The sequence below is a fragment of the Hevea brasiliensis genome, unplaced genomic scaffold (assembly GCF_030052815.1).
Source record: "Hevea brasiliensis isolate MT/VB/25A 57/8 unplaced genomic scaffold, ASM3005281v1 Scaf367, whole genome shotgun sequence".
NCBI lineage: Eukaryota > Viridiplantae > Streptophyta > Magnoliopsida > Malpighiales > Euphorbiaceae > Hevea > Hevea brasiliensis.
In genome coordinates this window covers 11815-28002 of record NW_026614881.1, presented here as the reverse complement: position 1 = coordinate 28002, position 16188 = coordinate 11815, and the positions used below count along the sequence as shown (strand labels likewise).

The window sequence follows — 16188 nt, the reverse complement described above, 5'->3', positions numbered from 1 at the left end:
GTGACCGATGGTGTGACGGCCCGAAGTACCTAGTACCCAGTGCTAGTTTACCCGTTTATCCAGTCCGGTCAATTTGTATAGGTTACTTGGGCATGGAAAAGAATAATTGCAATTGAATTGATTATTAAAGAAATTAAGGAATTTAAAAATCAAGATAGAGATCAAGAATGATTACAATAAAATAAAGAAGCTCAAAATCATCAAGAAAACAATTAACAAAATGCATGAAGAAGTTAATATCATAAAATGTAATTAGCCTGTGACTAAACAATAAGTTAGAAATTATTCATTTTTTTATGAACATAATAACCAGGAAATTATTATTTTTATTTACATATTATATTTTCTTGTATTATTGGCACCACTAAGTTTTATGTTTAGCGTCGCTTTGCAACGCGTAGGAATCAAGATTTGGATAGAGAGCCCAATAGACCATAGACTGGGTAAGGCCGTTCACAGTTTTGCATAGTATCCGTGTCACCTCACAGGCTACAATGCATTGGTAGGACACTAGGTTCTATTTTGTATTTTGTGATTTTTATAAGTTTTGTAATTAAACTCTTATTTTATCATGTATATTTGAAACCTATGTAATATAATTTTGTATTAATGTAAGTATTTATAACTTTGTGATTATAAATACCATGTGAGAATTTATTTATGATTTGAGCATGATGATAATGTGAAATGAATGAATGACAAATGGAGGAATTGTTAAGAAATTGTTGTAAATTGATGTGATACAAATGGAGTTTGAGAATGATTGAAAATTATTGGAAGTATTTTTCACAGGTTCCGAAGAACTGTTTTCTCCATTTTTAGCATGCACTCTGCCAGATTTTCTATAAAATTTTCGGAGCCGAAAATTAATTTATAATTTGAATATATGATCTAAATGAGCTCAATTTCATAAATTTCACTTAATAACTATAATAAATAAATTAAGAACTGATAAATATCAATGAGATAAGTTATGGTGTTCCAATACACTGTGTGGCATATCTTGCTCGGCTACACTGTAAATGGGTAAGGGGTGTCACACATTGGAGCTAACTTACCCTTTTTTCCAAACTAGATAACACCTTTCATTAGAGACACCTTTAGAAGCACAATGTCCTTTTCTTAGAAAACTACTTCCTTCTACAAAGATCTACATAACTTTTCTATTTGCTGGCTACTATCTTTATCCTTGCCTTTTGATCAAAGGCATAGTCTGATTGGTGATTTCCACCAACTCAATGCCTACTAATGCTCGTTCACCAACTTCTTCTCAACATACTGGAGATCTGTATTTCCTCCCATATAGAGCTTCATATGGTGTCTTTCCAACACTAAAGTGATAGAATTATTGTATGAAAACTCAACTAGAGGAGGATAGTTCTTCCATGATCCTCCAAAGTCAAGTATACACATTCTTAACGTATCCTCTAGGGTTTATATAGTTATTTCTAATAACCCATTGGTCTAAGGATAAAAAGTCGTGCTGAAATCCAACCTGGTGAATAATTCACTCCAAAGACAATGCGAAAACCTTAACATGAGCTCTAGTCCTCTATCAAAAATTATTGTCACTGGAGCTCCATGAAATTTTACAATCTCTGTAACATATACCTAAGCCAACTTGTCCACAAAATAGTTAACTCTCATAGGGATGAAGTAAGTAGTCTTGGTCAACTTGTCCACTATTACCCATTTTGAGTTATGTCTATTGGAGGCTATGGGTAACCCCATAACAAAGTCCATGGCCATATTTTCCCATTTCCACTCTAGAATGGTTAATGGGTTAAGCATTCCTACCAGTTTTTTATGTTCTAGCTTCACCTTCTCACACACCTCACATGCAGATATGAATTATGTAATCTCTTTCTTCATGGAAGGCCATTTGCACTAATATGTGAGCTAAACTACTAAATAATTTTTGGCTAAAGGCATCTGCAATTACATTTGCCTTACTAGGGTGGTACTAGATAGTATAATCATAATTACTAAGCAGTTCTACCCACTGCCTCTGCCTGAGATTCATCTTCTTCTAATTGAAGATATATTAGAGACTCTTGTGGTATGTGAAGATTTCAAACTTTATCCCATAAAGATAGTGCCTCCACATCTTAAGTTCAAAAGGTCAGCTAAAAAGCATCTGTCCTCAACCATAATTGGATAAAAGTAATAGATCATCTTTATCACTGAAGGGTCACACTTGGGTCCACTAACTAACAATGAACATTTTAGCTTGAAACCATTAATCCTAACCTTAGGGTTGTATTAGGGGTATCAAAAGAGTGTGAAGCACCCTGATCAATGAAAATATGCACATTGAAACTTCCTATATGAAGTTTACCTTACACCACTATGTTGGAGGTGTTCACTTCTTATTGTGTCATGGTGAAGATTCAAGTTGGTATTATAGAACCCCTTCCTTGAGAGCCTATCATGGAGGAAAAAGCCCCTCTTCCTCTTCCTTTTCCTTTTCCTTAAGAAAGAACCACAGGAACCTGCCTTGCAGCTGGTTGAGCCACACTAGTTGACCCTGCTTACTATTGGGAGGCCACCCTTTCCATGTTGGGACACTCCCTTGCCATATGTCCCTTTTAACCACACCTATAAAATTTAGAGGTTCGAAACCTACAAGGTCCTCGATGAGTTTCCCACATCTCACATAACTCGAAGTATCTAAACTCGAGTTAGACCCACTCCCCATCCCAATACCAAATTTGATCCTACTCTAAAACTTGTTTTTCTTTTATTTTTTTAGCAAAATTTCCCTCTTTCTCTTTCTTAGCTCTAGATGAAGAAGTGGTCTTAGTTAGGTGACTGAACCTCCCCATGTCTGTGGCTTTAAAAACTGCGAACTGCTCGGCCGTTTTGCTTTTTAGGTCTAAACTCCCTTTATGATAGCCCCTGCTTTCATCTTCCTCGCATCATCTATTATAGAATGGAAGCTATGGGTTTCTGTAGCCAATATCAATGAAGAGTAGCAAGAATGCAGCCTCTAGGTTTATCTTTTTGCCTTCTTCTTGTCAGTATCATACTCATGCCCCATATACTGCAAAAGATCCACAAACATGTTTGTATACTCATCTACACTTATGTTAACTATCTGCCTCAACTGTTCAAACTCCACTACTTTTAGTTCCCTGGAGCTTTATGGAAAGCCCAGTTGGTGAATTTTGCAATAAACTTCTACAAGGTCATGTTGTCAATCCTACTAGCAATGTAGGTCTTGTACCACTCCTTGGTTATCTTATACTTCAGTGTAAATCTAGCCATTTGAATAGCCCTACTATCATGAGCTTCCAATTCATCACCTATAGTTTTGACTACCTTAAGCCCTTAAGTCTGAACTGCTGGAGCTACCGATAGTGGTGCTTGCCTTCATGTAACTCTTTCCATGGGATTTTGTGGTCCCATGGTGGTTGGAGAGTTTTAAGGGTACTGTTGAGGTAAATATATGGGATAAGGATTAAATGGTGGGAAGTAAGGTGGGTAAGAAGGGTTCTGAGGGTGGCCCATAAACCCAATGTTCCTAAAGCTTCCCTACTGGGGATAGTTTTGCCCAAACCCATATTTTTGAGCTTATCGAGGTGGAAACACAAACTTTGACTCATCCCCCCCCCCCCTCTTCATATTTGTCTTCTCTTCCTCTACCCATACCAAAAAAACTAGCGTCCTCATGCTGTCATTGAATATCATAAGAACCCCTTTATGCATCAATAGACATTCTGGGTGCACTAGTTGTCTCTCTACTAACCTCAAAAGACCTTTTAGGGCCTTTAGAGGATTCTCGTCTACCACTTCTGCTTGCTCTTCCCCTAGTAGTAGGGTTAGCGGGCAGTGCTCCAATACCCTCATTTTCAGGTGGTGCACCTGTCAACCTTACGAGCTATCTTGAACCTTGCATTTTTTGAAAGTGAACAAGAAGTGTTGAATACACATAGAGTTCATGTGAGATCACATGAACACAAAACATATCATATAACATAGCATGAAACAGAATCATATCATATACATATAGGAACATAACCCTAGTGGGCATGTATTTTCCTAACTGTGCTAATGATAAACTTTCCTTATTTCTTTACTATATCCTTTGCTAGCATTTAGGTCCATTCATCTAACCTAGAGCTCTGATACCAACTTTGTAATGACCCAACTAGGGGTCATTACCAACACTAGAGAATAGGTCAGCATAAGGCTGCTAGAACCCATAGCAAGTCTAAAAACCTGACAAAACCTTTATTCATTCCATATAAACCAAAATCCAAGAAACTTATAAGCAATCACACTTTAGCATTTCCATCATAGCATAAGACATTTTCTTTTAAAATGGCTAAGAATTTTGAACCTTTTCATATCATTCATAAAATGGTAAAGTGTAATCCATACATTCATCCATTATAATTACAAGAGAATGCTTAAAGATCCAGGCAAACATACATGTTATTTTTATACTTACACATTACATACTATAATCCTTTAAAACCAAGCATAGTATCTAACAATTTATAAATTACATGTCCACTATACAAACTCAAGTCATACAAAGTAACTTGCTAGACCTATACCTCTTGCTAGCTTTTCTTGTAGAAGTCTTTAATCCTACAACACTTCATCTTAGGTTAAGGGAAAGGGGTGAGCTTAGGGAAACTTAGTGAATAAATAACCAATTTCATTTAAAATATTGTTCAATTCATACATATGCAATGCAATAAGAAGATGAGTTTGCCCAACACAAACAATTTATATAAAATAGATTTTTCATCAATGATTTTCCATAACTAATTTGTCTAGCTTATAAAGATGCTTCTTAGGACTTCCTCTTAATACATAATCTAACGAATGTGCCCGGCTTATAAAGAAGCTCCTCCGATCTTCCTCTATCATAAAAGGTGAGCTAGAGACTTATTAGGCCTCATCTGATCTTACCACATCACATCATGCATGATCATAACATATAACATATCTATATCATAGGGGAAATCAATAGTTCATCCAACATCTAATCAAGCATCAATAATAATTATGCAATAATGCAGCATATTCAAGTTCTAGGTACATGCAACCTAATAAAATCATGTAATGATATGTGCAAAAGATTATGAGTTCATTTACAATTAAGTAAAAAGTTATCATTTATTAGGATTAGTATTACTCACCTCTTGGAGCCTATCAACCACTACAATCACAAACGGTAGTTATTCCTTAATTGTAACTTTTTGGGTTCCTCACATATGATCTTATAAAAAACGGACCCTAATTAGTTTTCTAGATCATTATAACTCCAACATATTATAGATTTCTTTAGTGTCTAAAAATAGTTTTTGCAACCTTAAAACCAAAAAGGAAATAAGATAGGTGGAAGTAACTTTGACTGCCAAAGTAAGAAACTTCAGCTGCAGAAGTCTTGAACCTTAAAAGCCCTTTTTAGGTAGTAGTTACTTTGACTGCCATTATAGGAAACTTTGGCTATCAAGTCCTAAACCTCAAAAACTCTCGAAGTAATAGCTACTTTAGCTACCAATATAATGGATTCAGCAACCAAAATTGGGAATTTCTAGAATTCCCAGTTTGAATTTTGTAGAAAACCCATGGCCAAAACATATCAAACCAAGCTTAAAGCATTCCAAAACTTGATCCCAGCATATATTCTCTTACCCAACAAGCCAAAAAAACTTAGAATTATCACATGCAACTCCTTATTCTCTCACAAGCTCAGGACATGAAAAAGATCAAATTTGTTTTTTCTAAAAACTCAAAGTCAAAAACTCAACATGCAATAAGAATTGGGTACTCTATTTCTGTATCTAAAACACTAAAACTCAAGATAATAAAAGAAGAAATAACATGCATTGCTTACACAGAAAAGCCCTCATCCCTCATTCTCTTCAAAAGAGTTGAAATCTTACACATATCACAACAGCAATAACTCAAAAACCATCTTGCTCATAACTTTTAAATCTCTTAACTAGATAAAAAAAAATAAAAAAAAAAAACCCTAAAATACATGACATGCATTCAAAACTTCCTCCAAACCCAAAATAAGAGAACTTACCTTTCTTGAAGCTTCACATTTCCCTTTGAAAACTTTGATTCACTCTTAGCTCAAAACCAAGGAATGAATGAACTTAAATCTCTTGGTCACAAGAAAGGGTTTGTGAAAGAAAATGGTTTGCATGCAACAGTAAAGGGAAAGAGAGAAAATCTAAAACTTAATTTTCTTTCTCAAAGTTTTTTTCTCCAATTAAAAGACTATTTATACCCTCGACTATTGAAAGCCTAGCTTTCAGCGGTTGAAAACTATATTATCCAAAAAAGAACCTTTACTCTTTACTTGCAAAAACAAACATTTAAAACTCTATAACATATCAAAAGTAACACATACAAACACTTCCCACTATTGCTTCCATCAGTGAAACCCTAAGTTTCACTAGAAATTTCCCATCAATGATAGAAATTTCAACATTAGAAAATGGTAGATGTTACATTCATTCCCAATCACTGATTAAAATCATAAAAATAATAAGAAAATTTAAGAATTATATACAAGAGAAGATGAATAATTTCACTTACCCACAGTAGCTAAATTATCATGAGTCACAATTACAACTCACCCAAGCTTCCAAAGGCTAATTTATGCTCTTTAAAAGAAAGAGGCAAAAATCATAAAATATACATTTCAATTAACTATCCTAGTTACTAATTAGAAAGTTGGGGTTAAAATTACTAAGCTCATCTCCAATTTATTCTAGGATCCTTGCAAGAAAAGTACTTCCAAAACTCCTTGGCCATATTAGAAGTCCACCCCAAGGTTCTCCCTTGCTTTTTAACCTAAAATCAACACTTATTTTAAACCAAACCCTAAGATGTATGGCTTGAAAGATCTTCCGACAACAAATTAACATTATGTTTCACAAGAGGACATAAGGTCTATTTGGCATTATTATTGGAGTTGCAATTAAGAAAAATGCTTTTCTAAATATGCTAATTAGAGAGTAATAAAAAATGATTTAAAATTAAATTTGATAAGTTTTAATCATAAGTATACTTAAACAACAAAATAACTTTTTTAAAACTTCTTTTCTCAATAACATCTAAAATTATGGTTTTTACCTAAAAAGCAGTTTAGGCCTTCCAACCACAATACCAAACATACACATAATGAGAAGAAGAAATAAACAAGAGGTAAGTAAGTGCATGACAAGGAAGAGACATACCCCTTTTATATGACTACTTCTCTTTAATTCTTGCTTTTACTTCTAATCCTTCCAAATCTCCATTAAACATCTAGATAGAGAAGAGATCTAGCCATTAAAAATGATGAAAAAAAAATTCATTTGAAGGAGTATGCAAAATGGGGTTCACGGTTGGGGAAAAAAAATAAGAAAAAGAAATGACTAATGGAGGAAAGTTGAGAAGTGAAGGGAGGACCATCCAAAACCTCCCTTCCCAAATATGTTCTCTTTAAACTTGGTAGATGGTGGGCAAACTTCTATTGGTGTAAGGAAAAAAATCTTCATTTTTAATCCTTCCTTTTCTTGACAATTTACTTAATGAATCCTTGGATCTCCATCCTCCATAAGGTTCCTCTAATCTACTTTTTAGACCTTAAAATTATTATTTATTAGTTTTCCCCACTAAAGAGAAATTCAGGATTCAAGTACTTTAAAGTTATTTCAAAATGACATAAGACTCTAGAAAAATATAAAAATATCTAAATTTATATGAAAATTGCTTATCTAAGTAATAAAATTAATTTACTAAATTTTTAACTTCTATACTTGTAAGAACACTCAATTTTTCAGGACAACAGAGATAAAATTACAAAAATTTAAGGAATCGTACACATACAATAATCTAGACTTGACAGGATGTTACATACTATGTATGGATATAACTTCTACATGTTTGAAATATTTGAATGAGGCTTTTTTGCCTATTAAATTGAATGATACTATTTAGTTCTTATTCCAAAGAAGAAAAATGCTAAAGTTATGTCTTAGCTTAGACCCATATCACTATGTAATGTTCTTTGTATGGTGGTTGCAAAAGTTTTGGTAAATAGATTAAGTTATTACTTCTTGACATTATATTTCTCTCTCTCAATGTGATTTTATACCTTACATTCTTTTTACTGATAATATCCGTATTGCTTTTTGAGATTATTCACTTTATGAAAAGAAAGAGATAGGAAGGGGAAGGATTGTTTTGCTACATTAAAGATTGACATGAGCAAAGCTTATGATAGGATTGAGTAGGGATTCTTGCAAGGTATGTTGGTCAAACTGACGTATAGTTAGTTTTAGATTGACAGAATCATGATGTGTGTTTCTTTAGTAAAATATTCAATAGTTCATAATGGTCATTGTTTGTGGCCTGTTATTCCAGAGAGGTGGCTAGGGCAAGTGATGTGCCTTAGTGAGGGAAGAAATAACACACTTGATTTAATCAGAAGGAAATTTGAATGAAAGAGAGAATATAAGTAAACTAAATTGAAATAAGTATGGAACTAAGTAGAATTGAGCAAGAACACTAAAAAACACAAGAGTAAGAACTTGGCCATATTGAAACTCTTTTTGGTATTTTATGTTTAATCTTGCAGCAAAGTGATAAGATAGATAAAAGAAAATCTTTTTGTAGTTTTGATGTTGATGTATTGAAATTAAGATGAAAGAAACAACTAAGAAACAAACAAGAAAGATAAAAGAGATAAATAGGCAAATTGTATATATTTGATGAGTTGTAAACGCCACAAAGGACACAATTAACCAAAAAGTAGATGCCATGCAAAAAGAACTCATGTGATAAGTTAAGTAGTTTGCCACAAACAAGAATTTTTGGTAGAATTGATATTGATAGCACTTTGTTAAGTTTTCTCTCAATTGTCTGAATTGAAAAAAATTACATATGAAAGTCTATTTATAGGCAAAGATAAGAAACTAAAGAAGAAAATTATAAAAAAAAACTAAATAGGAAAATAAGTAGTCTCTAAATAAGAAGAAATAAAGAAAACTAAATAAGAATGCTTCTTGAATCTTCCTTAGAAGTCTAGGCCAAAATTCTTGATTGGAGGGAGAGAAGAATACTTCTTGAAATAGGAAGACAAATCCTTTAGTACAAGGATTCCTTCTTGGCTAAATTGTAAGAGAGAGAATATATCTCTTTGAAAAGTCAATCTTGCAAAAGTGATTATCTTTCCATGTCTGTCCATGATCACAAAAGTAGCTTTGACTTTGTCAACTCCATGCAGCCTTAGGAGAAGACTCCCACACGCCACATTGGTCTTGGTCCTTTCTTAGACTTGTCTTGACAATTTATCACTTAGGTCCACTTGCATGTCATTAATTAAATCAAGCCTATATGAACTTCCTAACAAGGATTGGATTGGACTTGGTCAATCTTGAATAATTATTGGCAGCTCATACACGCCCCGCATGACGAAACGGCATGTCTCTTTTAAGTCCAAACATTAAACCCAATTCATGCCCCATAAAGTGGATCCATTTAGGCTTTGTTTTTTTCTTAAGCCCAAATAAGCTTCACATTAAAACATCCCCCATTCATGCATGCCGCGCACGTCTCCAATGCATATTCAAGAAACCATGCACACATTCAACAAGATTAGAAAACCAAGATGAGAAATTTAGATAGATGCCATGCTTAGGCACATCAGTAGGGTGACCATCTATCACCATATTTGTTTATAATATGTGTTAAAGGCTTAACTACCTTGCTTTGATATAGAGAGAGTAAAGGCATTATCCATAATTGTAGGGTAACCAATGGAGCTCCGCCTGTTTCACATCTCTTCTTTGCAGATGATCGCTACTTATTTTTTTAAAACGATGCATTATAAATGTTTGCAAGTTAAATCTTATTTGGATTTATATGGGAGAGTTTGGGTCAAATTATAAATTTCCAGGAGTTTGCCATTTTCTTTTGTTTGAATATTACTTGGGTCATGTGATTGTATTGCTTTTCTTAAAGAGTTTTCTTGACAACTTGGCTGTTCTTACTAAAAAGTTAGCGAATTTTGTTGCACATTTACTTGTTATAATAACTAATTTTATATCTGATTTTAAAGAATGGAATCTATTCCTCGACTTCATTCTAGTTGCAGTAAATTCTTATTTATCTTAATGGAGTTTTACGCCTATATAAAAAATAACGATTTCACAATTTTAATGGCACTAAAAGAACATAAAACGGAACACCAATTTTAAAAGGAACAGCAATTTTAAAATAATTAGATTGAAATTCGTCTGAAATTATTTAATAATAATGAAAGTAATAACTAACAAGAAATCTATTTTGTGGTGGTTATGAACCAAGGAACTGTGGAAATTTTTTTTGGCTGCTTTTATTGGTGGCGGTAGCACTAGGGCTGAGCAGAATTCGATTCAAATCGAAAAATTAAACCTAATCAAGTCAATTCAGTTCAATCGGTTCGATTTTAAAATTAAATCGGTTCAGTTCGGTTTTACATTATAAAAATTTCGGTTATTTCGGTTCGGTTCAGTTTTGAAGATAAAAAAATCAGTTAAACCGAACCAAACCGAATAGTAATTTATATAGTCAAATCAAACTAAATTGAATCGAATTAATTTTTGAATTGATTTATTTTTATGGAAAATTTATGAATTATATTTAATTTTATATATATATTAATTGTTTAATTTCATTGATTAATGGTTATTAGGTTCAAACTAAAGTTAAAATTATACCAAATAACTTAAAAATCAATTCTAAATTAAAAAATCAATAAAAAATTAAATCGATAAATTTAAATCGAACCAAATCTAAATAGAATAAATCGATTCGATTCAATTTTTTATCCATTTCGATTCGATTTAATTTTTAAAATTTATAATTTAATTTTTATAATTTAATTTAATTCAATTTGAATCAAATGCTTACCGTAACGAGCACGCAAGTGCAACGTTAACGAAGGACGCTGCGGGAAAGTTCCGTGTTCCCATTAAACATTGCCCAACTTCTGTTTTTTTATTAGCATTGGATAAAATCCACTTACACATGTCCGGTGTGTACGATTTGATAAAAATATTTTTTTATTTTTAAACAAATATTTATAATGAAATTAAAATCATTTTTAAAATTATAAATTATAAATTTTAATTTTAATCAAAACCAAATATTTACGTATCACATTTTTTTTAATTTTAATAATTTTATTCTTCTGAAAAAACAAATTATCATCATTTCAAGAATTAATTAGAAATTTATTTAATAATCAAAATTAAAAATAAAAATAATTATATAACAACTAATCAAAGTGAGAAGTATTATTTTTAAATTATAAAGCTCACATAATTAAAATCATTACTGTTATTATTATTATTATTATTATTATTATTATTATTATTATTATTCTAAGTTATAAGACCATATATCTGAATCCACAATATTTTTATTAACAAAATTTTAACTCAGTAGTTTCTACAATGGAATATTTAGAAAATAGGAATATAAAAGCACTGTATCAAAACCTTGCCAAGAAAGCTTGAGCATAATTATGGAAAATTTGACGTCTCCCACTAAATCATTCCACCATACAACTCAATCAAGCTAAAATCACATAGAAACAGAAGAAAATGTAGAAAGGTCATGTGCAAAAAAAATTAACACTTTGCGTACACAGATTCAAAGGGAAGAGAATATAGGGACACCAGGTAGGGTGGCACCTGCATCAACAATGAATGTATTGCCAGACACATATTCTGAGGAGTCATTGATTAAGTATCGGACCAGCGACGTTAATGCCGGATCTGAGGTGCCATATGTTCGCAAAGGGACAGTTTTCAAAGCAACATTGGTGAGCCAGTCCTTTTGCATAAGACCCTCTGTGATCTCAGATTTGAAGAGTCCAGGTGATATTGAGTTAACTCTGATCTTGTGCACTCCCAACTCCAGAGCCATGACCTGATATTAACATCATTGTCATTTTTTTCATTTCTCACAACCATGCATGTCAGACGATTAGGAGCTAACAAATAACAAGAACTAAAGTCCCAAATTCACAGCATAGAATCAATGGCAAGATACTTCCATGATTTGACCGTCAAGATTGCCAGAGAAGCAAGGGAAGTAGTAAAGAAAACAGAATGACGGAAAGAAAAATATTTGGAGTGAAACTCCTTCTGCCAAGCAGCCACACCATCAGTAGACACCAATTTTTTTTAGCTAAAACAAAGTGACAGGACGAGCCTTGGGCATTTGTTATCAGCTAAACAGAATGCCTGATTCCTTTAGCCTCATGAAATTAATTTGAAAGATCTCAGAATAAATGGTGAGTCTATTAATTCCTCGCAAATATATATATATATATATATATAAACAAATCAACATCACACCAGCAGTACTGCATAATTTGCTAATCAGAATTGTAGGTTCAGTGAAAACATGTCTATAGCATAGAGAGAAGGGTAAATCCATTTGGCATGCTGAAATTCAAAATGTAGAATTCATTTGTAAATGAATTTAAGTGAATTCATTTGCAAATGAATTTTCATATTTGATATGCTGAAATTTAAAATATTTATTTGAATTAAATTCCACAAAATCATGTTTGGAATAAATACAAAATTGAAGACTTATTTACATTTATTTTCTACAATCTCCTAGACATACTATTATTATGAAATAAATAATAAATTCATAATTATATTTATTTTAAGTAACATAACAATTTTGTATTTATCTTTTTTTATTAAGATACATAATATACTCTTATTTATATATTATTACTCTTAAAATAATATCTATAGCTATGTAAATTAAATAATTTAAAATGACAAAATAATATTTATCAATAACACATCTTTTCTTTATGGTTTATTTTCTAAGCTTAAAAATTGCATCAATGCCCCACAGTCCTCTGAAAAAAAAATGTCAGAATAGACACAGATAAATGGAGGTGGCCAATGGTATGCCTGTGACAAACCAAGATGCCCTTTTTATACAATTGCCACATGTAATAGCCATTACTCAAATTGTATCATATATCTCAAGAAGGGAAGAGAGACAGAGAGAGAGAGAGAGAGAGAGAGAGAGAGAGAGTTTATGGTGATTTGGAGATGAGGGGAAAAATGGGTTTTGTGATAAGAGTAGTTTAGTCATAACAATTTTTGTTGTAAATTTTGTGGAATTCATTTGCAAATTCCACCTGAAATTTGCGATAACTATGTCTAATTATGCAGAATTCTATGATCATAGAATTCGAATCTGTCTTTTTTTTTTTTTTTTCATTCCAAACACAAAAATTTAGAATTAGGAATGAATTTCACAAAATTTTGTGGAATTCTTTCGTTCCAACATTTTCCATGCCATTAAGGCTTAGCATAATTTCAGGTCAAGCAAAATAGAAGGCATGTAGGCTAACCACAGCCGAAGCAACATCGTATCCATCACACAAGATTTAGCTTAAGTTTGAGTACTTATTGGTCCCCCATTTAACATTTGACCACTACACTTAAGATTGATTGAATTCATGTAAAACGTTCACAACCCAGATAATAAAAAGGCATAATTATTAAAAATTCAAAAAATTGGAATACCACCACGGTGAAAGCAAATACCTTGGTCATGGTGTTTAAGCCCGCCTTTGAACAAGCATAGGCAACACCTCCAGGTAAATGACCACGGTGAAGGCCAGCAATAGAAGAAATATTAATGATTGATCCTCCTCGTTTCGAGTCGCGCATACGTATGCAGACAGATTTGGACACTAACCAGGATCCAGTCAAATTTGTTCTCACTACGTGATCCCACTCCTGCTCAGACAAGTCCAACGGAGTCTTCACGCTACCTGAAAACGACACCGTTTTCAAGGAATAAAGACGCGTATTTCGTGAACAGAAGGGTCACAATGAAAAATTCAAAATCAAATCAACATGACACGGTGCTTTGTAATTTTCTAAAACAAAAATATTGGAATTCAATGTCAAAATTTCTTCGCACAGTTTTCTCGGAATCCAAACAGAAAAATAAATCCATAGAATTTGAACCCAAAAAAAATCAAAAAGAAAAAGAAAATACCTCTAACACCAGCATTATTGACCAAAGCATCGATTCCACTAAAGGCTTCCCAAGCCATCTGTACGGATCTATCAATTGTAGGACCATCAGCGCAGACGTCAAGTTCCACAGCAACAGCTCGTGAACCAGAACTGTGCTTATCATTCGCCGATGAAGGAGAAGGAAGCTGATTGATTTCTTCACACAGAGATTTGAGACGATCAACACGGCGAGCGGCCGCGACAATCCTGCAGCCGGCTTTGGCAAGGTTAAGACAGAAGTCTCGGCCTAGACCAGAAGAGGCGCCGGTGATCAGGACCACCTTGTTCTGTAGGTCGCACCATGGCTCGAGCTGGGCAGGGACCTGGCCCGACATTTGATAGTGAGAGGAAAACAGTTGGTGTGGAAGTTGAATGGGTGACAGAGAAGTAATGACAATAAATACTTAAAGGTAGAGGGAAGATGTTACGGGGAGCCGAGGGTTTGGATTTAACTAACACGTAGACTCATCAAGGTCAATGGTCTAAGTCTAAGTCCCTAACAACCCAACCCTGTTCTTTTTTTTTTTTTTAATCATATTTAATTATTAAAAATCTTTCCACATGCGTTGAATTTTTTTATACTGGAGATAAAAAAAATAATTTTAGAATATATAAATTTAAAAATTCGTTTTCGCATAAAATAAAAATTTTAATATAATAAATAAAAATAGATAAAAAATATAATAAAAAATAAAATTAATAATTTTGAAATGAAAAAAATTAAAATATATATTTTGAAATTTGTTATCATTAATTTAAATATATTTAAATATTATTACACTATAACAAATAATTAGAAAATAGTTACCACATTTTTACACGTTATTTGATGGCACTGTTGATGATAACATAAACTAGAACAACAATCTAATAATTATTATAATAATAATTAGATTGAAATAAGACTGAAATTAATAATAAATATAGTAAGAGATAGATTTCTTGGTTGTTGTGAGGCTGTGGGAACCTTTTTTGGCTGCTGTTTGGTGGAATTTCCTAATATTAGTTAATGGAGGAGGCAGCAGGAAAGTGCCGCTTTCACATGATCTCCCGCGTTTTAATTGGCATTGTGGGAAATCCACTTTCACATGTGTCATGTGTGTACAATTTGATAAAAATATTGTTAGTGATATAATTTAATTTTAATTGGTTTAGGATAAGTTTAACTTAATTTTTTTAATTAATTCTATTTTATTAATTAAATTAAGTAAACATACGTGTTTAGCAAATGAGTAATTTTAATGCATAAAATATCTTTAAAATTAAATTAAATAATAATTATATATTACAACCATTTAAAAAAAATAATATTGATATTTCTCTTTTTTTTTAAAAAATTAATTAATTGATAGTTAACTATCAAAATTAAAAAAAAATTAATTCTTTTAAATTGTCGAGGTTTTAATTTTCAACATTTTGAGTTGATGAATAATTTATTTTAAATTAAAAAAAAAGGAAGTAGTTACAATTCTTAATTAGTAACAGTTACTATTGTCATATGGTTCAAGAAGAGGATTATATATTTATAATTTTAATTAGCTAGTTATAATTATTATTAATTTTTTAAATTAGTATAAAATCAATAAAATTGAAAGATTAATTAATTAAAATTGAAAATAAATATAAACATTTAAACATTTAAACATTAATTAATTTTTTAGCCGTTAGTAAATTTTCACAACATAGTTCTGTAAGAGATTGACCAAATTTTTGATGAAAATTTATATTTTTTTAATAATTAACTTTTAATTGATAAAGTTATTGTTATTTTTAACAAAATTTGGATTAAAAAATTGTATGTTTTGAATAATTATTTTGATAATAAAAGATTGCATTTAGAAAGTAATTTTTACTTTCATTTATAATATTTTACCAGCTGCTTTTTTTAAAAAAAACATATATTTTTATTTTTTAAATAACTTTTTAGTTTTTAGAAGTCTAATAACTAATAGTTAAAAAAAACTTCAAATATTTATAATTATATAGATTGCACTCTTTTAATTTTAATAATTTTATCATAATTTCAAATTTTGATTATAAATTTATTTGATAATCAAAATTAAAACTAAATCGTAAATCTACATAATTAATTTAAAACATTATTTTTTTTGAAATTATA

General features: G+C 31.6%; 1 protein-coding gene across 1 annotated transcript; it reads right to left on the bottom strand.

The window, feature by feature from the left end:
• Positions 1–11502: 11502 nt before the first annotated feature.
• LOC131177225 (uncharacterized) lies at positions 11503–14458 on the bottom strand. The gene is made up of 3 exons (XM_058142187.1): positions 14050–14458; positions 13590–13819; positions 11503–11934 (listed from the first exon to the last, which is right to left on the bottom strand). The coding sequence occupies exons 1-3, from the start codon at positions 14402–14404 to the stop codon at positions 11656–11658; spliced, it is 864 nt and encodes a 287-aa protein (XP_057998170.1). The 5' UTR covers positions 14405–14458; the 3' UTR covers positions 11503–11655.
• Between the last annotated feature and the right edge of the window lie 1730 nt (positions 14459–16188).

Excerpts from the sequence above, each read along its gene's own strand:
- LOC131177225 (XM_058142187.1), bottom strand. The coding sequence starts at position 14,404 with ATGTCGGGCCAGGTCCCTGCCCAGCTCGAGCCATGGTGCGACCTACAG. Across the intron at positions 13,820-14,049 it reads CAATAATGCTGGTGTTAGAG|GTAGCGTGAAGACTCCGTTG; the intron begins GTATTTTCTTTT and ends TGTCGTTTTCAG. Across the intron at positions 11,935-13,589 it reads GCTTAAACACCATGACCAAG|GTCATGGCTCTGGAGTTGGG; the intron begins GTATTTGCTTTC and ends TGTTAATATCAG.